The sequence below is a fragment of the Artemia franciscana genome, chromosome 21 (assembly GCF_032884065.1).
Source record: "Artemia franciscana chromosome 21, ASM3288406v1, whole genome shotgun sequence".
Classification (NCBI taxonomy): Eukaryota; Metazoa; Arthropoda; class Branchiopoda; order Anostraca; family Artemiidae; genus Artemia; species Artemia franciscana.
In genome coordinates, this window is record NC_088883.1 from 29,376,597 (window position 1) to 29,403,241 (window position 26,645).

The following is a 26,645-nucleotide window of genomic DNA, read 5'->3' on the forward strand; positions in this document are numbered from 1 at the left end:
AACCATTACACAAGTATTCAGGTAATGCCTGTGCTCCTGACTATGACCTTCCTTAAAACCAAACCAATTATTTGGGGTCAAATAAGCTTTATTTGTGTCCTTTATCACTAATAGCTCTAACAACTTGCAAAGAACAGAAGAAAACGGTTATAGGCCTATCAGGGCAGCACTGCCGGCTCTCTTTATCTTCCGGCTCTTTGTATGCCGGCTCTCTTTATCTTCCGGCTCTTTGTATGCCGGCTCTCTTTACAAAAGAAGTCAATGTACCAATACAGAGAGATTCGGAAACAATACCAGAGTTGGAAATAATTTTAAAAAAAAACAGATTTTGGGGCTTTAGAAGCTTGTCATTTGCATACGGTAAATGAAAACCGCATAACTTTTAAGTTATGCGAGTAACTCTTTGTAAGTTAGGCGAGAACTTTTTCGAAGGGGAATGATAGCACAGTAAATATCAGAGGCCGACAATGCAAAACCGATATCTGATTCAACACTGACAAGACTGTTTTAGTGTTTTCAAGACTGACAACACTGACAAAATTTGCTTGTGATATAATTCGTAAGGTCACTTTCCCTTGGTGGCTCTCCGGCAACCCTTCCAGATCTTATTTATTACGAACTTCCAAATCTTATTTAGGTTACTTCCAAGATTCTCACTCTTGTGGTGTATAGTTTCAGCTTTATGATTGGTGAGACACTTTGCAAAGCAGCATTTAGTATACAACCTTATGTCACTAAAGGTGCCCGATTTTGGCTAGTCAAAGTTATTCCATGTCTGGTGACAAAATTTAAGAGATTTACCGCTTGTTTGTAAGACCAGATTAAGTGACCAGCCAGGTATTTCTTGCTCCAGACGTGTTTTGCGTAAAGGAACGGTACAGCGCTTGGGGCAACACATTGCCTGTGTTATTCCACTACATTAAATGTTGATTAAAACTGTTTCCCTGGTTCCGGAATCTCTGAAGATTGTGCAGCAGTGGGAAGTAAATATTGGTTTTGCCAGCATCAAATATATCTGCTTTATGTGCATTCACATAAAAATTCTTCCAATCACATTTAAAATACCATATCTGATTTTTTTTTCATTTAGAAAGGAAACACTATTAGTAAATAAACAAATTGAGAATGGTAAATTATCAGAAATTGAAAGACTAAAGTCTACAGAGTAACAACATTCGAAGTTATACCTTCTGCAGTCACACAGTTCGAACAGAGCATTAAATTAAGATAGCTCGTAGCCTCCAAACTGTGAACTGCTATGTTCGATGCGGTCTTTCTTTTATCATTAACAATCTGGCCTCGGGACAACCGTAGTATAGGTAGTCTGACAGCTTAGAGAAAGTAAAAAGAAGTGTACTATTACTGGGATTATCTTTTACGATCGCATGCTTGCCAACACAACGAGAATACCGAACAACATAACTCGAGTAGCAGCAGCAAGCTACCTAAGGCCAACACCACTACACATGGTCCACCTCTATCCCAATCTAATAATATCTATATATTTAATATAGTAGATATTAAGTCATAAAACAATACTGACAACGACTTCTTGCAGCACTAAGCCACATGAGACCAGCACAGCTACGCACACTACTCCTATATCCTAATATATTAAAAGCCCCCTCTTTCAACCCTCCCAAGAACTTCTCATTTTCCATAAACTTCCTCTCACCCGATTCAGAGACGACCTGGTTTTGTTTGGCCATAGAAGGCTGACCAACAATGACAATCTTTGGCAATCTGTCATACTTCATCCAAAAAATATGTTCTAGGAATTTCAACACTTTTCTAATTATAGCCCTTGAAAGCGGGATTGGATAAATTGTTTTTCACAGCTTACTGTTTTAGATACGGTCTGTCAGGTTGGCAGCCAAAGCAGTCCATAGACTTTTTCTTTGGAAAACCTCTAGCAAATCTTTCCCGTCTTTCAGATTACTCAAGCTTCGAAACAATACTTGATCACTGTCATCACTGTAGCTTCTAGCCTTGGTTCTGTAGGTATGAGAATCTAGCTAGCCGTAAGAATGCATGGCATTCACGTGATAATAAGTCAGTTAAAAGATCTTATTATCTCATTATAACCCGAAGACTGGCTCAATCGATACAAGATACTAGGGTATATGGGAGTGCTATTATTGGCGTTAAAAGAAAAGAACAACATCTTGCAAAATCTTACTTACCTACTTACTTCTGGTGGGAATCAGACGAGTAAATGTCCTGACCGGCACCAATGGACTTTGGAATTATATCCGACGATCAGTTTGATCTGTCGTCTGCTGTTGCCCCAGCGATCTTCAGTCAGTCTCTACCCCACCTCTTACATGGGGACACCTGCGGAAGTCTTTTGCCAAAATTTTTTCATCTCTACCCCTCCCCCTCCCCTATGTCGTCTCTAGGATGGCAATGGTTCATAGATAAGGACTTTTTGACATATCGTACATTAGGGATGACATAAGGTGTGGCTGATAAGTTTCAGGTGATGTCTTTTGATGATAGAGGAAAGATCTTCCGCCTGGTCACATTGGCTTCTTACTTCACTATTAGAAATCCTAGACCATCTGATGATTCAGAGTATATAGCAAAGGCACTGATGATCAAACGAGTCCAGAGCTCTAGCTTCTACAGCCTTGAGTGGCCATGTCTAGCTTGCGTACAGTAGTACATTTTGCACGTATGCTATGTAGACTCTTACTTAGGTCTTTTTCGAGGTCTCATGTCTGGCACATAGCGTATTCTGCAGACTGGTAAAGACTCCCCAAGCCCTAAATGTCCAAGCAGAAATGTCTTTACCAGCTCAACGATCTGGTTTAACATAGACACAAGGTACTTGAACTTGTTGACGTTTTCAATTATTTTGTCGTACATGATGATTCGATAGAAAGCTATATAGTGATAAGCCCAATGCGCTTTGGAGTCTAGAAAACATGATCTTTTATGTCTTGTAAGCCGTCGGCTGTGGTTTCCAGCAAGGCAACATCGTCTTCAAAATACAAGTCAGTCAGGGATTGAAGAAATCCATCCAGTGACCAAAGATAGTCCCCTGTGGTTTCTCAGGGCATTACTCATTATTCAGTCTATCGTGAAGTTGAATAATGTTGATGATAGTTGGAATTCCCGCTTGAAACCAGACTTGACTCTAAACTTGAGAATATCGTTACCCGAGATGTGTATAATGGTCTCAGCATCCAGGTATCCGCTGCAGAGTATGTCGAACAGGTGCTCTGGTTTAATCTTAAGAAGCAGGCCTCCATAGTTCTTCTCTGACAAAGGATTCGAAAGCAGCAGTGAAGTGACTGAAAGTGATGAGCAATGGTAGGTGATAATTGTTGTACTGTTGTCGGATGAGGCAGATCATGAGTATCTGCTCTGGATCACGAGTATCTGAGGATCAGGAGTATCTGCTCCCTGGTCTCAAGCCTACCTTTTCAGGACACATTGGTTCGGTAGGCATATCTTTTAAATCTGTTCAAGAGAACAACGGAGAATATTTTTATTGCTTTGTCATTTAAGGGAATGCCTGTATAGTATCCGCAGACTGTCTTGCTGATTTTGTAGATTGGAAAGAGGACTGATAAGTTCCTGTCTTTTGGGAAAGAGTTTGTGGTCCAACATTGTACAAATAGGTCTGTTAGGAAGCATAGTAGATTTGGCAAAGCATTGAAATTTCAGTAGGAATCTGTCCTCTCCTGGTTTCTTGGTACTCCTTATGCACTTCAGCGCTTTTGGTATTCCTGCAATACTCAGTGGGTCCATATTTATATCATAAGTTTTCCTAGCAGTACCCAAGAAAGTTAGATCACATGAGGCTTTGAAGGGGCTGAGTAGGTCAGAGAAGTGTTCTCACCAGCGTTCCAATTGTCCTTCTTCGGATTTGATGATTTCCCTCCATTTGTCTTTCAACGTATCATCTGCTGAAGGGGCTTTTCTGTTGCTGTTTTTAGCAATTCAAACATTTTACTGCTATTATGATTTTTTTACGCATGCTTGAGTTCATTTGCAATATTTGACCTGTACTATTCTTGATCCTGTTTTACTGTTGGTCTAACTGATTTTCGGGCTGTTTTTAAGGGTTATTATGCACCACCAACGATGGGGCGGCTCTCTTTAACCACATAGATGGCACGGTCGGAAATCTTGATTGGTTTTTTGACGTTGGTGTGGCCAATACCTTTTTTAGCTAAGTAATAGGTAGCTGCCTTCATCTGTGCCCATTCTAGGTCAACGTAAGACAATTGGCATGGGACTTCAAATTGGTTGTTGGGCCTTAACTAAAATTGAACTTTCTAGATATCTTAATTTAGACACGTCGAAGCGATTGGCTCTTTTGTGTTGCCTTTCTCTGCTTAGACGATGATGAACGTTACATACAAGTAGATAGTAATCAGACCCGATTAAAGACCCCAAATCAGCTCCTCTATGTGCTCTGCCATCTAAGCAGGAGCTTCTCCCTCGTCTGGTTACTAGAACGTAAGTGATCTTAGCTTTTCTTCTGCCGTAGTTCGAGTGCCATGTAACAACATGCAGTTTCTTGTGTTCAAAGAGAATTCTAGTAGCACAGTGATTTTTGTACCTGGCTAGTTGAAGAAGCCTTTCTCCATTAATGCATCAGTTACCAACAGTTTAGCCCCCAATTATTGTGGCTACATCAGGGCCTGCTCTGCTAAGTTTAGTGCTCCTTGATTCTTTGGATATTGACCCCTCTTGCTCCCGAATAAAAATAGTGGAGCTACGCCCCCAATTACGCTTAAGTTCTGGGCCTGCTCTTCAATCTCTGGCGATGAAGAGAATGTCTCACCTTGGTCTCTTGTCGTTAGTTCATGGGAGGTGATAGTAGAAACTAGCAATATTAGTGACAATTCTTTGTTTTTAAGAGAGAAAAGGAAGGTCTTGTATAAGAATTATTCGAGTGACAAATAACATGAAAATAAAAGGTACGTAAAGAAAACACTGAGAAAGCAATAAAATTGAGATTAAGGGGTGTGAGGTGTAAGCCATGGATAAGATTCCTGAGGGTCAGGAAGATGCAGCCAGACAGTATAATAATGAAACAAGTTTCTGGTATGCAGAAGCATCGTTCGGCGGGTTGGCAAGGAGGAGGGGAAGCTGCCCCCCAACCAACTGGAGAATAAAATATTATATAGACCATGCGCCTTGACTATCAGGACATGGACCCCTTTTGCCCTTCCCCAATAGAAATGCTGATCCTGCTAAGCCCCTACTGGTATATTAATAAGTTTGTTAGAAATTGTCAATCTGGACTTGTTTCAGTTAAAGATAGGAGCCTTTCTCCTATCTTTTTTACTATTAAAAGATTAGGCTACTATTGCGGATAAAAAAAGAGTTAAGGAGAGATAGCAAAAGAGTTTGAGAATGTGGCAAACCGTGATAGAACTACAGGGAAAGATATAGAAAAGAATGAAAAATTTTGTGAAACCTTTGATGTGAAGGAAAAATTATATTGTGTTAAAGAATTAGTAAAATTACTAAAAGTGCTAAAAAATAACAAGGCCCCAAAGGTGATAGTTTGGTAAATATTGAAGGGGATTCAGACTAAATCAAAAGATACAATATCTGTCGAAATTGTCAAAAGACTTCTTTACATAATATACAGAAAATGAGGGCTTAGCTCCGGTTTTTGTATTGGGGAGCAAGAGGGGTCAACATCCAAAGAGTCAAGGAGCATGGTCTATGGCCTGGTATACCTATGCTGATGGGGGAAATGCCCCCCCCCCCCAAAAAAAAAAAAAAAACACCACTGACAGGAACAGCTAACTTTATAAGTTTGGATATATCAGGCTTATTTTTGGAGATAATGGACCAAATCAAAAGACAATTGGTGTATCCAGGTGGTCCCGAGGGCAAATCTTAAATACCTCAGGAGTGGCTGAGGGTTTAAAGCTATCACTTTGAAGGAATGTCAAGGAAGGTTTTGGACCAAACAAAAAATTGAAAAATCTTAGATATCTTTGAGAGTATTAGAGGCTGTTACCCAACCTCTGGTTTGTGGTAGTGTCTTTTGTTTTAAGTTTGACTTTATCTTTCATTATATTTTTGTTTATTTTGGGTCTTACTTAAGTATTGATGCGAATTTCCATTTGTCTTAAGCTTTATTATTACTTGACCTTATTTCAGCTGTTTTTGGCTACAATTAAATATAAAAAAGAACAAGTTTTTTTAAATGAAAGTAAGGAGCGACATTAAAACTTAAAACGAACAGAAATTACTCCGTATATGAAAGGGGCTTTTCCTCCTCGACACCCCGCTCCTTGCGCTAAAGTTTTTTATTGTTTTAAAAAGTAGAGTTGCGAGAAAGAATCAAACTTTAGCGCAAGGAGCGGGGTGTCGAGGAGGAAAAGCCCCTTTCATATACGGAGTAATTTCTGTTCGTTTTAAGTTTTAATGTCGCTCCTTACTTTCGTTTAAAAAAACTTTTTTTTTTTATATTTAATTTCTGAAAGTTTTTGAATTAATGCATGTCTGATTTTGGCTCTCCGTACGTAAATTACTAAAATGAAATTTGCATATTAATTCTTTTTTTGGCTAAATGGCTTTCTCTTAGTTTTGATCAGACGATTTTGAGAAATAAGGGGTGGGGAAGGAGGTCTAGTTGCCTTCCAATTTTTCGGTTACTCAAAAAGGCAACTAGATCTTTTAATTTTTAACGAACGTTTTTATTAGTAAAAAAAAAACGTAACTTAAGAATTAACTTACGTAACAAACGTACATAACTTACGTAACTTACGTTACGTTTTATCCTAATTCTTTAAGAATGACCCCTGAATCAGAAAGGCCGTAGAATAAATAGTGAAATTATTAAAAAAAATTTTAGCATAAAGAGCGAAGTATTTATCTCCTCCTAAATACCTCGCTCTTTATGCTAAAGCATTTTTAGAACCCTTCATATGCGTAATAATCTCTGTTCGTTTTTAAGTTTTGATGCTTCTCCTTACTTTCAATTGAAAAAACTTTTTCATGTTTATATTTTCATTGTTTTTTTTTTTTATAGTAATGCTAGAAAGTCCTGCGCCCTTTTCATTGAATTTCTCTTCCCCCATGAAATACTCCTCCAAGGAAAGATCCTCCCATATAGCCCCCTCCCCTGAACCCCACACCCAAACCCAAAAAATCCCCCTGATAACATCAGTACACTTCCCAGTAACCATTACTGTATGTAAACATTAGTCAAAGATTGTAACTTGCAGCCCCTCCCCCAGGTACTGTGGGGGGTAAGTCATCCCCAAAGACATAGTTATTATGGTTTTCGACTATGCGGAACAAAAGGCCATCTCAAAATTTTGATCCGTTGACTTTGGGGAAAAAATGAGCGTGGGAGGGGGCCTAGGTGCCCTCCAATTTTTTTGGTCACTTAAAAAGGGCACTAGAACTTTTCATTTCCGTTAGAATGAGCCCTCTTGCAAAACTCTAGGACCACTTGGTCGATACGATGACCCCTGGGGAAAAAAAACAAAAAAAACAAAAAAACAAATAAACACGCACCCGTGATTTGTCTTCTGGCAAAAAATACGAAATTAAACATTTTTGTAGATTGGACCTTGGAATTTTTTCTATAGGGTTCTCTGATACGCTGAATGCGATGGTGTAATTTTCGTTAAGATCCTATGACTTTTAGGGGGTGTTACCCCCTATTTTCCAAAATAAGGCAAATTTTCTCAGGCTCGTAACTTTTGATGACAAAGACTAAATTTGATGAAACTTATATATTTAAAATCAGCATAAAAATCCGATTCTTTTGATATATCTTTTAGTATCGAAATTCCGTTTTTTAGAGTTTCGTTTACTATTGAGCCGGGTCGCTCCTTACTACAGTTCGTTACCACGAACTGTTTGATAGCCAAATTTACATAAATATTGAGGGAGAAGGAAGGGGATAAAATGAGTTTTTATGAAACCTAGAGAGGATTTTTTAATGTTTTTAAATGAAAATTGGAAAAAAAAACACCAAAAAGAGATAATTTTGATATTCAAGATGGGGAAAGAGGAGTAAAAAAAATCTAGAGGGTATATGGCCCATAAAATTTTGGGGGAGCCGGGGGCAAAATTCGTTTTTACGAATTTTAGATAGGGTGTTTGTTTGTGAAAATACTAAATAGAACAACAAAACACGAAAAAGAGATGTTTTTGGTATTCAGGATGGGGAAAGGGGAGTAAGAAAATCTAGAGGATATATGATTCCTAAAATTTTGGGGGAGCGTGGGGAGGGCAAAACTGGCTTTTGCAAAACTTAGATAGGATGTTGTTTAATGTTTTCAAGTAAAAAAAAAAAAAAAAAAACACCAAAAACAGAAACTTTTTGATATTCAGGATAAGGAAAGGAGATTAAGAAATCTAGAGGGTATATCATCCCTAACTTCAATGATTCCACTGCTTTGCTTAAAAGTCTTAATAAAACTCTATATCTTTCTCTGAACGCCGTTTTTTCTCTATATACTTTCCGAAACAAAATACCCAGAATATACCCATCACAAAGTTTGACCTACCCCATAGAAAAGTCTATTTCGCAACCTAATTTATTATTTTGAGACTCATACAAAATTGAAATATAGTATTAAATGTAAAATTTAAGTATAAGGACACTTTGATTAAAATGTACGTATGAGTTTTACTGAATAAAATATATATTTAAATATAACACATGCATAAAAAAGGTGGACTATCGTTGCTGCAATCTAACTTGCTTTCATGAAAACACTGTTGAAAATTTCGCAAGACCAAAGGAAAAGTGAAGGAGGTGTACGAGACCCCTTGTACGAGATTCACACCATCACATACATAACTTGATTTTGCTTTAAAACGAGGTGTCAAAGATTTTGCGAGAAAATTATCAGTGGACAATGGTTTTAATTGTAAACAAATGGTCGTGTTTATTTGAGATACCATAAGATTTTTAACTTAAATATATTCTTGGTCTTTAAAAAGAGACTTTCTCTTGGCTTGTCTTGTGGTCACATTTATTTGCCTAATTTATGTTTATAATTTGCTTGTTTGTATATATAATAGGTTTATGATCTTTGTTTTAGAATCAGTCAACAATAGACCTGATTAATGAAATCGGAGCTCGTCCACGTGCAAGAACTTTGACAAATGATCTACAGCAGAGACCAGCTCACCATATGTCGAGTTCAACACTCACAACTATCAGCTGCAACAGCTGTCCAGATCTGCAAGAAGAGATTGCTGGAAGACATTCAGTCACTGGACTGTCTACATTCAGAGATGATGGAGGAAGGCGTGGAAGTGTATTTTCGCTTTCAAGTGCAAGAGCGGCAAATGATTTTTTTAACAAACAAGTTTACTATCTTGAACAAAGGGAAGCCGGCAAATATATTGACAGAAGAGCAAGAATATATTTTCCATTGCTGTTTGGTTTATTCAATATTGTGTACTGGATTTGGGTTTTTGCATTGTAAATGAATTTAAAGAAATCGGTTATTATTTAGTAGTTTAGCAATACAATCTGTTAAGTCACTCAATCAAGTAAACAATCTTTAATAAAAGGTTTGATTTTGGATAAAATATAATTCTTACTAGGGTAATTGAACAAAATTTTTAATTGTTTTAAAAAAAAGAATTGTGGCAAAGAGTCAAACTTTAGCGTAAAGAGCGAGGAATTGCGGAGGGGACAACCCATTTCTTATACGGAGTTTGTTTCTGTTCGTTTTAAGTTTCAATGTCGCTCCTTAAAAAACTAAAAAAAACTAGTTTTTTTAATTTAATTTCTAAACGTTTCTGAATTAATGCATGTTTGATTTTGGTTCTCCGCACATAAGTTATTAAAATGAAATTTACATATTAATTCTTTTTTGGCTAAATGGCTTTCTCTTAGTTTTAATCAGACGATTTTGAGGAGTAAGGGCTGGGGAAGGATGCCTAGTTGCCCTCCAATTTTTTGGTTACTTAAAAAAACAACTAGAACTTTTAATTCTTAACGAACGTTTTTGTTAGTAAAAAATATACGTAACTTAAGAATTAACTTACGTAAGAAACTTTTATATTCTTATATTTGTATTATGTATATGAGGGAGTTTGTCCCCTCGTCAATACCTCGCTCTTTCCACTAAATCTTAAGTTTTGTTCCAATTCTTCAAGAATGACCCCTGAATCACAAAGGCCGTAGAATAAATAGTTGAAATTACTAAAAAATACTATAGCATAAAGAGCGAGGTATTTATCTCCTCCTAAATACCTCACTCTTTATGCTAAAGTATTTTAAGAACCCCCCATATGAGTAATAATTTCTGTTCGTTTTAAGTTTGAATGCTACTCCTTACTTTCAATTGAAAAAACTTTTTCATGTTTATTTTTTCATTGTTTTTTTTTATAGTAATGCTAGAAAATCCTGCGCCCTTTTCATTGAATTTCTCTTCCCCCAAGACATATTTCCCCAGGGTAGATCCTCCCACATAGCCCCCTCCCCTCAAACCCACCCCCGAAACTAAAAAAAACAACCCTGAAAACGTCTGTACACTTCCCAATAACCATTACTGTATGTAAGCACTGGTCGAAGTTTGTAACTTGCAGCCCCTCCCCCAGAGACTGTGGGGGAGTAAGTCATCCCCAAAGACATCTTTATTATGGCTTTCGACTATGCGGAACAAAATGGCTGTCTCAAAATTTTGATCTGTTGATTTTGGGGAAAAATGAGCGTGGAAGGGGGCCTAGGTGCCCTCCAATTTTTTTGGTTACTTAAAAAGGCCACCAGAACTTTTCATTTCCGTTATAATGAGCCCTCTTGCGACATTCTAGGACCACTTGGTTGATACGATTACCCCAGGGGAAAAAAAAACAGAAACAAAAAAAAAACAAATAAACACGCACCCGTGATCTGTCTTCTGGCAAAAAATACGAAATTCCACATTTTTGTAGATATGAGCTTGAAGTTTTCGCTATAGGGTTCTCTGATACGCTGAATGCGATGATGTGATTTTCGTTAAGATTCTATGACTTTTAGGGGGTGATTCCTCCTATTTTTCAAAATAAGACAATTTTCTCAGGCTCGTAACTTTTGATCACAAAGATTAAGATAGATAGATAGATAGATAATTTTATTCACCCACTCGATACAAAACCACAAATGGCACGAATGGAGTACAAAGAAGAAAAGAAAAAAAAAAAAACAAAAAAAAAAAAAAAAACAAACACTTAACTGCACAAACAAAAACAAACGTTACGATACACCGCCAATAAATAAAAACATTATTACAAAAACTCACTAAGGACGAATTGCAATTGCCAGACTACTAGGCCCAAGCGACCCCAAAAATTCAGAACGACGTTTCGTCACAGCAGCAATCGGATCTGTGATACCGAACCTTGCAGACATCTTGGAATTTTTAACCCACGGTGGGGTATTTAAAAGAAACTTTGCATATTTGTAAAAAAGTGATCGAAGGTTTCTTTTATCACTAACACTAAATATATGCCAAAACGGTGATAAAGCCAGAAAGTGTGGGATCACCAGTGCATTATATAGCCTAGCTCGAATTTGTCGATTATATTTCGCTTTAGTTGAAGATAGCGCCCCGTAAGCCTTACGTGCCTTTTCTGCGAAATTACTTATTTGGCGAGCACGTGTAGATGCCATGTTATGACCTATAGGCATTCCTAAGTACATTATGGAGTCAGACAGTGGAACCTCTTGAGCACCAAATTTGACAGCAAGATCTATACAATCTGCATTTCTCCTATTGAAAGCAACAATCTCGCTTTTACTTGCATTAAAAGATAGGCCTATCTCTCTATAAGCATCATCTAGAATCTGAAAATTTTCTTCAATACGAGACAAACATCTACTTAAATTAAAAATATCATCTGCGTAATTAAGTAATGTTACATCCAAACCTCGGAAAATGCAGCTCATTTGCACTAACTTTTGGGCCTCGAGAACACTATTATTATACAACCGGGGTGACGAAATTGCACCCTGCCTAATGCCCTTTCTAACCGGAATAGCATTTGGTAATACAATCGGCCCGTTAGGAGACGGGACTTTAACTTGGACTCGAAGCTTCTTATACATATCCCGAAAAGGCAAAATAACCGATCGGTCCACACCACGTTTATGAGCAGACACTAATAACTGGGGATGTATCCCAGAATCAAAAGCACGTCTAACATCGTGACTCGCTAGAATAAGGGATTCATTCAGTTCATCAGCTTCTATTAATATATTAGCAAGAATATAATGGACGTGCTCGCGACCAACACCTTTTTTAAATCCGAACTGATTATCGGGGGTAGAACATTGAAAAGCAATATGATCTATAACTAGCAATTCCATAAGCTTACATAAAACCGGCGAAACAGTTATAGGGCGGTAAGATACGCATTCAGACGGATTTTTCCCTTTTTTCAAAATAGGTGTAATTACTCCAGTACCAAAAACGTCGGGAACGAGACCAGAATTAAAGATAATTTGGAATAGAAGCTCTAAATGACTCAGGAGACCAGCAGTACCATGTACAAGATGCAACCCACACAACTTGTCGACACCTTTCGATTGTTTCTTTTTTAATTTTGAAATTGCACGAATCAGATTAGGAACAGTTACTATGTAGCCAACACCAGAACTAGGCAATTCCATGAACTTATCAAGTTCGACTTCATATTTATCTTCAAGATCTTGTTCGGGTGGAGAGAACTCAGAAGTAAAGTGGGACACCCAATCTTGCTCAGAGATCACAGGTTCAACACTATTCTGATCACCATTACGTTTAAGAAATCTCCACACAGTATTTGGGTCATTACTTATCAATTGACTATGTTGATCGATCACTTCACATTTATGCTTAGACAAAATCTTGGCAAATCTGCGTTTGCTGAACAGCCGAACTTCATTTACAACACCTGATTTCGGACGACCACACTCGTTCCAGAGCCTAAGCCAAAATTTTGCACGACCACATGCTTCACTTAGAGCAGGGTTTTCGGACCACTTTGGAATTTCCGTTCCCACTCGGACTTTACGAATGGGGACCGCAGCGGCCTCGGCAGATAACAGTGCGTGAGATATTTCACTACAGTAGATGTTTAGTAGCAGCTGTTTCTCTTCATCTTGAATACATACACTCTGCTGTAGTAATTGGAACGGCACTTTAATCTTTGTGAGAATCTCATCCAATACGTAATGATAAGTAGCCAGGTCAATTTTACTCCAATTAGTTTTGATTTTCCACTTCTTTTCATTAGTTGGGGGGTTAGGAGAGGCAGGAATTACTCGAAAAGTGTTTATAATTGGAAAGTGATCAGACGCGCTTACGCTCAGATCTACGTGCGAATTGCCGCAAGCTGGAGATTGGATGGAACTTAACATGAAGTCGAGAGATGAAGTCGAGCCTGAGTTATGGATATAAGTAAAACACAGATCATTGTTAGCAAGACGAAGACCGTCACAGGAAGATAGGAGGATCTGTGCTCGAGCGTTAGACTCATCAGTCAAGTCACAGTTCACGTCACCAGCGACTATACATTCAAGGCCCTGGCTAGAACAGCTGCCCACCGAACTCGATAGCTTACTGCAGGCTTCACTAAATTTTTTTTCTGATTTACTGTCTCTGTAGTCTGTTGGCATGTACACAGAGTGGATAACAGTTTTGTGCACCTTAACAGCAACAAAAAAGTCTGAAGATTTATACAGAATGGGATTTAACCTGCTGCTAACAAGAATGGCGATTCCACCGGACGGCCTTCCCCTGCCCGATGACTTTGCAGGAGTAGCAAATACTTTGACGCCATCGTTTAGCTCAAGCAGACTAACGGCTTGATTCGAGAGGAAGTGTTCCTGCACACAGAGTACATCGTTATAACATAACAATCCTTCTAACAGTGGCATTTTATCAACCACTCCACCATTTAAGTTCCATGAAACAACCCGTATAGAATCACCGATCATTGTTTAGAAATTAGCTTCTGAGCTACTGGACATTGGAAGCTGTAGCACGGGTGTCGAGAAGAACCACACAGAGCGCATTTGGGGGCATTTTGGCATGGATTGTCCCGAGAGCTGGAATGATCTCCACCGCACTTTGAACATTTCGGGGGATCTACACAAGATTTTGCTGCATGTCCGTAGGACTGACAGTTGTAGCACTGCATCGGTAAGAATTTAAATTCTGTAATGGGTAGTCGCTCGTAACCAAAAATGGGCGGAGAGTTCATTGCGTTAAAGAGATGAGCTTTGCTTTCAAACTGTAATTTGAATGACCGAGTACTACCAATTTGTACGGCCTTAACACAGTTCGGTACAACTGAGCGCAGTTCGTCATCTGAAGTTTCAGTGGGAACGTGGCGGATTATTCCGAAGAAAGCGGGAGTTTTTACTTTAACACTTATAGTTGAGTCACTTTTACCCACTGCCTCAGCCAGGGACTCGGCAGCATTCTTGTTGTTCAAGACTACTCTCCATTCAGATTTCCTAGGTTTCAGCTCCACAATGTTCGAACTAGTATCACCACATACTCTGTCCAAATAGGATTTCCGAGCGCTAGGGTTCGAAAGATCTTTCGGGGGATTCTTCAAAACAACCGCATATGACAGTTTCGACATGATCGTGTTGGTTTCTGCCGCAGGCATAGCAGAGACAGAAGGAGAGGGATTAGAATCCACGTAACTATCGAACTTAGCACACAATTCGTTTACTTTCCGGGTTAGGGTAGCCGTCACTTCTCCCGGGATTATCGGAACTTCATCAGGTTCGAAAATCACAAACCGCGGCAACGAGATATTTTTATCTTCACAAACCCGAAATACTTTTAATATGTCCAGGATATCATCGGTGTTCTTCGATCGCGCAGTAACACGTGTGGTAATTCCTGCTAGGGGCCACAATAACTCCTTCGCCATTGCAATTGCTTCCTCTGAGAAAAACTCGACTGCTTTTTTCGCTATATCCTCCGAGCGATTACCAGCTTTTATCGCACGGAAAGCATAATTCAGTAACGCATTCCAAACCAATTTCTCATTACTCCCCATCGCAACAGCCACGTCACAATCCGTAATGCAAAATCAAAGTCCGAGGGGAGGAGCCAGTTCAATAAACTACGACGTAATACAGAGCTATTTAAGCTAATAAGCGAGGGAAGCGTAGTTTCTTGCTACCTGATCCCCGCAGTTTAAGGGAGTCACACTCCCGGCAGGTACAACGGCCCTTGCGACAAGAAACTCCCCTCTTCTGCTCGCTTATTAGTAAAATTTAATAATATGAACGCACTCTAGAATCCGCTATTAAGAATTATTATAGATGACGCTGTTTTGCTTCCAAGCAAAGAGCATAAATTAGTAACAATATTATAAGGCAACTCCAGTTAAATAAATCTATTCTTCAACACAAATTATATGAGAAGAATTGAAAACTATGCTTCCTTACTGTTCCTGGGATCACAGATTCCAAATCGAGCACAACCTTGGTTAAAGAATCAAACTATTTCCATATAAATTTAACATATTCAAACTTAGTAATTTATTTGCTTCCACTGTTTAGAAAGTTTCTAAAACTTAGAAAGTTTTAGCATCAAAATTTCTTTTTTTTAGAGTTCTGTTTACTATTGAGCCGGGTCGCTCCTTACTACAGTTCGTTACCACGAATTGTTTGATACCTTTCTAGCCACTTCCTTAGACGAAAACTGGGCGATTACCGGGGAAATCATATCAGGCCGCGTAGGATTCACTGGAAGGGTAAATCTATACACTTCAGTTAGTTCCGAAACGGTAACCTGTACGCCCGAGTCTTGTCCGAGATAATACTATTAATACACGATTTTACATCAGCGCCCGGACTTTGTTTGACACCACTGAAAATAAGCGAATGCAGCCTATCTTCCTGCTCAATATCGTCAAGTCTATTTTCGATCTTTTTTACTCGCTCTTCGAGGATCATGAAGCTGTTTCTTAGCGATTTTAGTTGCTTATCGATAAAATCAAATTTTGGCGAGTACTCGACCATCAAAGAATCATACACGTCAGATATAATTGATTCAGCCGAGTGCGGGAGTTGATTGTTGATGCGATCAGATTCGCTTTTACAGCTTCCAATTCTTGTTGGGTCTGAGTTAGTCTGATGTTCAGGTCAGAAGATTGGTTGCCCGGCTTAGATTTGACGGAGAATTTTTCGAAAGATGTCCTGGTTGATCGGTGCTGTTAGAAACAGTGCCCTTGCGCTTAGCACGATATTTTTCTAAGTACGGCTGGTAGATTTCTGAATCATTGTCCATTTCATAGAAAGTGAATTTGGCCTCGTTGGTAGTTTTTTGCAGTGCCTCTGTTCTCTTTAATTTGACGTCGTGGAGGCTTTGGGTAGAGACTGTTTGAAAATCATGCGACCCGTAGCAGAAAACGATGAATTTTGCTGGACCTGACGCTTGCTTGACTTCACCAATAATTTTAACTGGCCAAAAGGGATAACCCTGAAACTTAGCAACCGCAATATCTCCGATTTTCCAAGACGACATCGTAAACTACTAATTAGTAACTCTAATTAACATGAGACAAAGACTTACACGCAAGGGGGTGTTTTTCTGACCCCCCCCCCCCCCAGCTTCAAATACCGCCAGATATTATCCAATTAGGTTTGCAGCAGGTTAATCCAAATCAATTTCCTGCATCCGATATGACACGAACAAATTATTAAGACTGGTTAAACGAGTTTAGGTGTTTTCACTATGAATGGCGGATAGCAACTGAGACTTGCCATTTGATTGACTGAGACTTGACTACGAAACTTGCCATTTCGTAGGAGAATCGGAGACCTTAGGTTTGCTAGGCCAACTTCAATAGAAAATGGAAAACATAAAATTGATTTTTGGGGAAACACTTTGAAAAATAGCAAACTTCAAAAGTTATACTAAATATGAGGTGCGAAAAAGTAGGTACCAAGAGGAGATACTTAGGTTACCAGAGACGAATAAAATAAAATTTGTTGTACGAGATTTTCCTCGTAAAGTCGAAGAAATGTTAATCCAATATAAAAAACCTAATGTCGGGAATATTCATGCAATAACAAATAGTTTATTTCTGCCGCGAAAATAGACAGATATTAAGGTGAGAAAAAGTATGCGAAACAAAATTAAAATCTAAAAGTTAAGTTCTCATTTAGTGACAATTATTGTGAAAGTCAAACGAAATCAAAGGAAACTAAAAGAAAGAAAAGAAATATAAAACGAGAGTATAGCAAAAACTGCTGTAAAAAAAACCCACTAAGTCCAGTTAGAAGTTAAACATGAATTATTTTGTGAGTCAAAAAAATTGGAGGAAAGTAAAATCGAGGCAAGAGATACAAAAAAAAAATATGGGATACAAATTCCGTCTGCAATAATGGAGAGTAATATTTTGGGAGAATTACACAATTTGGGTAAGATTAGAAATCTTAGGAGGGAGAGGCAGGTCATTGACTCATTGAAAAAAAAGAAATAACCAGGATATAGAAATGAATGGAATGGATTATAAAGAGCTTAGGAAGGAGTCTCAGATTGACTCTACCAGCTATAAGGGGCATTTCACCTCAAATAAGGGGGAATAGTCTTTTGGGATGATCCTATTCTAGAATTCATGCATGAGTGCCAGTTCCCTCAACTTGCAACTGTTGGGGGAGTTATGATCCCTTTTTCGAGGTGAAGATCCTTCAACTTAGAGTCATTGGGAGATACTCTCTTCCATTACCAGTCACTACACACCCCATTTAAAACTTTACCCAGTAACCCCATTTGCTATTATTATCGAGCATTGGGATCGACAGTCACTTCCTTCAAACCATATTCCTTGAGGTGTATTTACGAAATTTATTTTCATTTGTCATTAACGTTAGTTCTTAATGCGATTATTCCAGGTGATAGGATCAGGAAATTACTTATTCACGTTTCGATAGGTGTTTAACCCCGTTCTCCGGTACACCAACCAGTACTGTGAACTCTTGCATATTGTACCACGAGAAATTTCGAATTATGCAAGGGCAATTCATGTTTCATGGAGATATTGGTTTGTTTTCATCGTCTTTGGTAAAAAGCTAGTTTGGTCAATTTCTCTAAACGTCTAGCATTGTTGTATATGCCAGAACCCAATTCATCGCTATTCTTAAGTGAAAATTTTGTTACAGCAACAATATTCTTGTTAATCGAGAATGTTGCACAAATAATGTATGAACGTATGAAAGTATGAACAAATAATGTTCATACTCAAGGTTCTAGTCAGTCCCCCTATCCCTTACCTAAGTTTACTTCAACATCCTGCCCTCAAAAAGATTCGTCTAAAAGTAGACAAGAATGGCAAAGGCTTGCAACTTATCTCACAGTCAGTCACTTAATTGAGGTTAGAATGAAGCTGAAGAGACCAAAAATATTCTCAAGAAGAAAGCTATCACTAAACTCCTAGGTGATAACATTTTACAAACAGCTATATCTCAACTATCCTCCATGAAAAAGGACACAGATTCCACATTAAAGCTAGTTAAGCCTGTAGACTCAACTGCAAATCAAACTAATACTGGCTCTTATAATGGCACAACCCCCAAGTCGGTAGTCGGTGCCACTGCCCTAGTCAAAAGCAAGAAATCAAACAGTTCATGGTAACGACTAAAATTACCACCAATGATATTTCGTCGGCTGAAGATGATTTCCAATATTCTAATCAAGGAGATGATGAAACTCAGGTACTATACAAGATTTTAAGTTCCTCACGAATTTTTCACTGTGCAATAATGTTGTTTTTAGCTATTACGACGACCAAAATAATTTGCGCACCAGCCCCTCAGCTAGCCCCGATAGCCCTTTCAACCAAATTATCTGTGAATATCTCGACACTTTTGATTTTGTGAAAAACATGAAACCTAAGCTAATGGAAGAGACCAAACTTAATATAATTTGCTTTAACATCAGAAGTATACGGGATAAGTGGGCTAATTTTAAAGATTTAATTTTAATTGATGGCTACTGCCCTTTCTACATAATTGGAATAACGGAAACGTGGCTTTCAGAAACTGATGATACTAATGAATTTTCCCTCCCTGGCTTTCAAGCTATTCATATTGAAATAAAAATTAACCAAGTCCTCTGGCGGCATTTTTCTTTACATCCGGTCAAGTCTAAAATTCACCAGGCTATTAGATTGTGAATTCTTATTCTCGCAACCTATAAGTAATAGATGCATTTATTCAATAGTCGTAGACATAACTGTTGACAAGAATTCTTTTACGAGAGTTCTTTGTTCATTATTTTCTAAACCTCCCTCATTTCCGACCCCTTTCTTTTGTAATTTGTTTGATGATATTTCTAGTTTAACTAATTTACCACACAAGAAGGCAATAGTTTTTAGGGACTTCCATTGTAATTTACTAAATGTTAGCAATAATAATGAGCGTGATAACTTCTTTGAAACATTCACCTCAAGCGGACTTCTTCCCACAATCCATTTTCCTACTGGAGTTGATCCTGTGAGGTCTACAGCTACTGCAATTGACAACACTTTTGTATCCACTTCCCTGGGAAACCACCTGTCCTCCTAAATAATATTTTCTGACCTGTCAGATCACTTTCCAATCTATCTCTTCCCACCCTCCCTACCAGCTACTCAACTCTCTAGAACTAATATCCCTACGTATAATAGAATATATAATACTGTGAATATAAACCAGTTCACGGATCATTTGAAATCCTTCAACTGGTCCAAGGTTTTGGATTGTCAGGATGTTGATTCAAACACAAATGGTTTTACACAGGGACTGAATGATCTTATCAGTTGAACCTTTCCAGTTCGTAAATCAAACCGAAAAACTACCCATATACGCCCCTGGATGTCCAATTGCCTGATAATTTCTTTATACTGACAAAATGACCTTTATAAGTTAGCTTGTAAAACCAGTAACGTTATTGACCTGACTAATTATAAAAAATACAAAAACGTATATACCAAACTCGTCCGGAAAGCAAAAAAATATTATTATTCAAAAATCTCTTAAATGCAAAGGGAACTTGCAAAAAATTTGGTCCACAATAAATGAATTTTTTTCAAAAAAAAAGGAATTAAAGATCTGTACCTATTAACCTTAAGGACATCAGTGGCAGATTAATTGATCCAATTTCAGTACCGGATGATTTTAATAATTATTGCACTAATATTCCAAATGCTAACTCCTTTTCCTTCTCCCAGTCAGTACACCATAGCTAGAATCCCGGATCCATGTTTTTCGCTCCAACTGATCGTAAAGACGTGCTTCAAGTTTTCAAATGTCTCTCTAATAGTAGTACAACTGACCTCTTTGGCATAAGCAATAAGCTTCTTAGGACCGTATCTTCCTATGTTTGTGAACCCATTGTGCACATAGAAAACCTGTCTATGAGCAATGGAACCTTCCCAGAAAAATTTAAATCGGCAACTGTTATCCCGATTCATAAAAAAGGCGATCCGTCTGAGATAAGTTATTATCGTCCAATCTCACTTCTCCCAGTTATATCTGAAGTGCTCGAGAGAATTATATTCCGACGTCTTTCTCCCTTTTTATTTGGGATTCATTCTTTAGATTCGTTGATTTCTCCTCATCAATATGGCTTCCATTACAAATTTTCAACTGTTCATGCACTGATAGACGCCACACAGTTAATACGTTCCCAGCTTGACGTTAAAAATACTGTATCGGGCTTATTTCCGGATTTTTCTAAGGCTTTTGATATGGTTGATCACAGTGTTTTATTAAGTACACTCAACAGCTTAGGGATTCGTGGAGTTCCTTTCTCATGGTTTGGCTCTTATCTCTCTGGTAGAGTACAAAATGTGAGTCTCTCACATCCCCTACCTGTCTGGAGGGGCGTCCCAGAGGGCTCTGTACTTGTTCCAATACTTTTTCTCCTTTATATTAATGAATTGGTTACGGACCTGGGTCCATCAGTGCAACCAGTCCCTTTTGCTGACGATAGCAACTTTTTCATCACCGGTCCTAATTTACCATCCGTCGTCGCCTCTAATCAAACCCTTCTGAATAGAGTACAGGAGTGGTGTCTCATTAATTGCATGACCATTAACAGCAAGAAAAGTCAGGTTGCATTATTTCGAACCCCTTACAAAAAAACTAAGCTCCACAAGCACAAGGCCTAAATTATTCTACCACTCTCCTCCCACAAATCGAAGTTGCCAAGTTTCTTGGTGTCCACATAGACTCCTCCCTATCGTTTGCAACACATGTGTCCTACATCAGAGCCATAATCTCGCGACAGGTAAGCATGATTAATCGTGTGAATTATTTTCTTCCTCCCGATATCCTTGTCACCCTTTATTACTCTTTTATTTACCCATATATCTCATACTGTGGATCTGTTTTGGGCAACACTTATCCTGCAATTACCAATAAATTAAAATCTGCCCAAAACCGTGCTGTCAAAGCAGTTCTTCGGCTGCCCCGACCATATCCCACCCAGGACTTGTACTCCGATTTTGGTATTATCCTTTTGAACAAATCATCAAAAAATTAAATCTATCCCTTGCATACTCCGCTTACCATAAAAATCTTCCTCCCCAATTATTATCTTAAATACGTTTTGAGACCATACTGGCTATGCATGACGTATGAATACAAGAAAGGAAATAATAAATGAAAAGATAAAAATCAAACAGGTGAAAAACAAGGATTTTCTCAGCCAGTAGCAAAATATGAAAAACAAGCAAATATTTCGACAAGGACATCCGTCAAGTCGCCTTCAATGCTAAACAAAACAAGAAGGAAGAGAAAAAGCAAAAAAAAACAAGGAAGAAACAACAAAAAATTCTAACTTCTTAAGTGAACTGTACGAGAGGAAAAAAGACACTGAATCAAACAACAAAAACCAACTTGAAATCAATGAAAGAGAAGTTACCAATTAGATTGAATAAGTATCCTTTGCCTTAAAACACATTTTGCCTATCTACAATTTCGGTTTTCATTAGATATGTGGACAGGTTGTCTTAAATTAGACTGGGCGAAAATATTCATGGAGTCTTTTAATATTAAACTGTTATAAATTGAGCTTAAGGAAATATCCTCCGTGTCTCTATTTATAGCCAAATTTCTATTTATATGTTTTTTTTATCTCAATGGCCTCTTTAAAAGATTGCAGTAGGCCATTTACGGTAGACGTTAAAGTTGCCGAATCAAAGTTGCCTTTAATCAATATAAAAGCTGAATCAAAGTTGTCATTTTAAGGAAATATCTCCCATGTCTCTATTTGTAACACAGAAATCTTATATAAAAAATTCAATAGATCTTGTAGAGAAGCTGAAAAATCGTAGCATAAGAGAAAAAACTATCTTATCTAGTTTTGATGCAGTTTCCATTTACACTTCATGCGATGTCCATAAATGTGAACAGGCCTCACAAAGAAAATTAGAGGAAAATTCTGCTTGGACAGATTATAAATAATTATAAATTGACACAATATTGGCGCTTGTACGTCTTTGCAACAAGTTCTCTTTATGTTTTATATTTCGAGAAATTTTTCCTTCAGGTTAAGGGCCTACCCATGGGCACTGTTTTGTCTCCTTTTTTGGCAAATTTTTACATGGATTCCCTAGAACAGTCTGCTTTGAATAGTTTCCCCTTAAAACACTCTCTCTGTTTTCGTTTGGCTGATGATATTCTTGCTGTTTGGGAGCATGGTCAGGACTCTCTAAAATATTTTTTGGCACATTTGAATTCTTTTGATTCGAATCTTCAATTCACAGTAGAACTGGAAGATTCAGGAAAGCTCCCTTTCTTGGATGTTTTAATTATAAAAAATATTCCTAGCCTTGCATTTTCTATATTTAGAAAGCCGACCCATAATAGTCGGTATCTACATTCCTCGTCAAATCACCCTTCTTGTTTAAAAAGAGGGGTAGTAATTTCTTTAGTCGACAGGGTTCTAAAAATATGTTCACGTAATCATGTAAAATCCGAGTTAGATTACGATAAAGATATTCTATTCTGCAATGGCTACCCAATCAATCTCATAGAAAATATAATAGATAGACGATTAAAAAAAAGGCAAAAACTGGGAAATAGGGAGCCCGTCCCCCTTGATTCAGTTAAAAATGAAAAAATAAGGTAAAGGATACGGCATTAGACTTTACAGTCCGTACCGGCGGTGCTGCTCCGTTTCTTGGCCCTTCAGCCGGGAAGTGCAATGGCGTTGGTTAAAGCAATGGCATTGGGAGAGCAATGGTTGGGGGCCAGCCATCCTTTGCCTTCACACACCCTTCTTTTTACCTTCCCCAGATTTCTCCAGGTACCCATTTAGAGCTGGGTCGCCTCTGGCTAAGTTCACAGAGTCACGCCACTGACCCCCGTCCCAAACTGAAGAATTGGGTACACTGGGATTCGAACCCGCGTCCTCTCAGACAAGGGATCCCGAATCCAGCGCACCAACCCACTCGCGCACCTAACCTAACTTTGATTCAGTTACACATGCAATTGAGAAAAAAACTTTCACTACATTACCATACGTCTCGAAAAAAAGCGACAAACTTGGAAAAATTTTAAAAATACATAATATCTCTGTTTCTTTCAAAACTGAACAAAAATTTGAACATTTTTTCAACTCGGGAAAGGATAAAACGGACCCTATACTAGGTAGTGGTGTCTACAGAGTCCCGTGTTCATGTGGAAAATTTTACATTGGCAGGACCCATCAACAACTAGGGGAACGATTGTATGAACACAAAATTTCCATAGATAAGTCCCTGAGATTTGAAAATAAAAACGACAACTTTGATTCAGCTCTGGCCCAGCATATATACAAAAATCCTGACCCTTTAGTTCTTTTTGAAGAGGCAACTTTAATATCTACTGTAAATGGCCTACCGCAATCTTTAAAGAGACAATTGAAATAAAAAAAAAATAACACATAAATAGAAATTTGGCTATAAATAAAGACACGGGAGATATTTCCTTAAGCCCAATTTATAACGATTTAATATTAAAAGACTCTATGAATATTTTCGCCCAGTCTAATTTAAGACAACCTGTCCGCATATCTAATGAAAACCGAAACTGTAGACAGGTGAAATCGGTTGCAAGGCAAAGGATACTTATTCAATCTAATTGGCAACTTCTCTTTCATTGATTTCAAGTTAGGTTTTGTTGTTTGATTCAGTGTCTTTTTCCCCCTCGTACAGTTCACTTAAGAAGGTTAGATTTTGTTGTTGTTTCTTCTTTGTTTCATTGTAAATATTTCGACATATTTGTTATTTGTAAATTATTTGGTATATGTAATTATTTTGACATATCCTTGTCGAAATATTTGCTTGTTTTGCATATTTTGCTACTGGCTGACAAAATCCTCGTTTGTCACCTATTTTATTTTTTTCTTTTCATTTATTATTTCCTTTGTTGTTTTCATACGTCCTGCATAGCCAATATGGTCTCAGAACGTATTTACGTCAAGCTTACGGGGAGCATTTGACCAATATTGTTTTAGATTTTTCAAATTGCGTTAAAAAACATGTAAATATTATTTGTCAATTCAATTTCTTGTAAACTTGCAAAAGAAATCGAATTCTTCCTCCTTCTTTATATTACAATTTACACTTAGGTACACAATCTGAAGGCTCATTTAGCCAGAGAATGGGTTTCAATACTCTAACACATATTTTAAAAGACCATAGATATGTCCTTAGTAATAAAATATCTAATTTTTCAAATCTTTTCCGTTCCAGACTTTCTCCAAATTTTAAATATCTCGCAAAGGTCTTTCCGACACGTTTTTAATTTAGCAAAAACTCGCTTATCAGAAATATTTTCAAAACTCGAATTTCAACATTTTCAACAAACACGGATTTTCCCTCCTAGATTTTGTCCTGGCTCTCCTTTGGAAAACCTATCCTCCAAGGTTTTCACACCCAAGGACCTAAGTATTCTATCAAAAGGACCTAAATTTGTAATGGCTCAGACACACGTAAATATATAAGAAATTATTACGAGTGTGAAGTCCGGTATTTTTAGCTCTCATGGCTAAGTTGAAATTCTGGACCTACTAAGAGGACAAATAGTAAAGAGTATTCTTGATTGTAAGCCGTCATGGTCGCTTACAAGTCAATCAAAGGAACAAATTTTATAGTCCACCCAAAATCCATAAGAAGGATACTCCGTTACGTCCTATTTTAGCATATTATAGTTCTCTAGCTACAGGTGTAGGAAGATTCTTAGCTATAATTTTCAAGCCTCTTCTAACAACACAGAAATCTTATATAAAAAATTCCATAGATCTTGTTGAGAAGCTGAAAATTAATAGCATAACAGAAAAAACTATCTTATCTAGTTTTGATGCAGTTTCCATGTACACTTCATGCGATGTCCATAAATGTGAACAGGCCTTAAAAAGAAAATTAGAGGAAAATTCTGCTTAGTCAGATTATAAAACCTTGAAAATTGACACAATAATGACGCTTGTACGTCTTTGCAACAAGTTCTCTTTATATTCTATGTTTCGAGAAAAAAATTTCCTTCAGGTTAAGGGCCTACCCATGGGCACGGTTTTGTCTCCTTTTTTGGCAAATTTTTACATAGATTTTCTAGAACAGTTTGCTTTGAATAGTTTCCCCTTAAAACACTCTCTCTGGTTTCGTTTCGTTGATGATATTCTTGCTGTTTGGGAACATGGTCAGGACTCTCTAAAAGATTTTTTTGGCACATTTGAATTCTTTTGATTCGAATCTTCAATTCTCAATAGAACTGGAAGATTCGGGAAAGCTCCCTTTCTTGGATGTTTTAATTATAAAAAATATTCCTAGCCTTGAATTTTCTATATATAGAAAGCCGACCCATAATAATCGGTATCTATATTTCTTGTCAAATCACCCTCCTTGTTTAAAAAGAGGGGTAGTAATTTCTTTAGTCTTCAAGGTTCTAAAAATATGTTCACGTAATCATGTAAAATCTGAGCTAGATTACGTTAAAGATATTCTATTCTGCAATGGCTACCCAATCAATCTAATTGAAAATATAATAGATAGACGATTAAAAAAGGTAAAACTGGAAAATAAGGAGCCTGTCCCCCTTGGTTCAGTTACACTGGCAATTGAGAAGAAAAACTTTCACTACATTACCATACGCCTCGAAACTAAGCGACAAACTTGGAAAAATTTTAAAAATAACATAATCTCTCTGTTTTTTTTTTAAACTGAACACAAAGTTGAACATTTTCTCAACTCGGGAAAGGATAAAACCGACCCTATACTAGGTTGTAGTGTTTACAGAGTCCCGTGTTCATGTGGAAAATTTTACATTGGCAGGACCCATCAACAACTAGGGGAACGATTGCATGAACACAAAATTTCGATAGATAAGTCCCTGAGATTTGAAAATAAAAATGACAACTTTGATTCAGCTCTGGCCCAACATATATACGAAAATCCTGACCATTTAGTTCTTTTTGAAGAGGCAACTTTAATATCTACTGTAAATGACCTACCGCAATCTTTTAAAGAGCCAATTGAGATAAAAAAAACAACATATAAATAGAAATTTGGCTATAAATAAAGACACGGTATATATTTCCTTAAGCCTAACAATTTCATATTAAAAAACTCTATGAATAGTTTCTCCCAGTCTAACTTAAGACAACCTGTCCGCATATCTAATGAAAACCGAAATTGTAGACAGGCAAAATCTGTTGCAAGGCAAAGGACATTTATTC

At 37.6% G+C, this 26,645-nt stretch overlaps 1 protein-coding gene and 1 long non-coding RNA gene across 2 annotated transcripts in view; one reads left to right on the plus strand and one right to left on the minus strand.

Moving 5' to 3' along the window:
* LOC136040814 (pH-sensitive chloride channel 2-like) overlaps window positions 1-9,494 on the plus strand; it is a 69,409-nt gene extending 59,915 nt beyond the window's left edge. The window contains exon 9 of the mRNA XM_065725147.1: window positions 9,042-9,494. Within this exon, the coding sequence (XP_065581219.1) occupies window positions 9,042-9,431 (390 nt within the window). The 3' untranslated portion in view covers window positions 9,432-9,494. The remainder of the gene's footprint in view (window positions 1-9,041) is intronic.
* LOC136040815 (uncharacterized) overlaps window positions 1-16,674 on the minus strand; it is a 100,653-nt gene extending 83,979 nt beyond the window's left edge. The window contains exon 1 of the long non-coding RNA XR_010620888.1: window positions 16,515-16,674. This is a non-coding gene — a long non-coding RNA (uncharacterized LOC136040815). The remainder of the gene's footprint in view (window positions 1-16,514) is intronic.
* Between the last annotated feature and the right edge of the window lie 9,971 nt (window positions 16,675-26,645).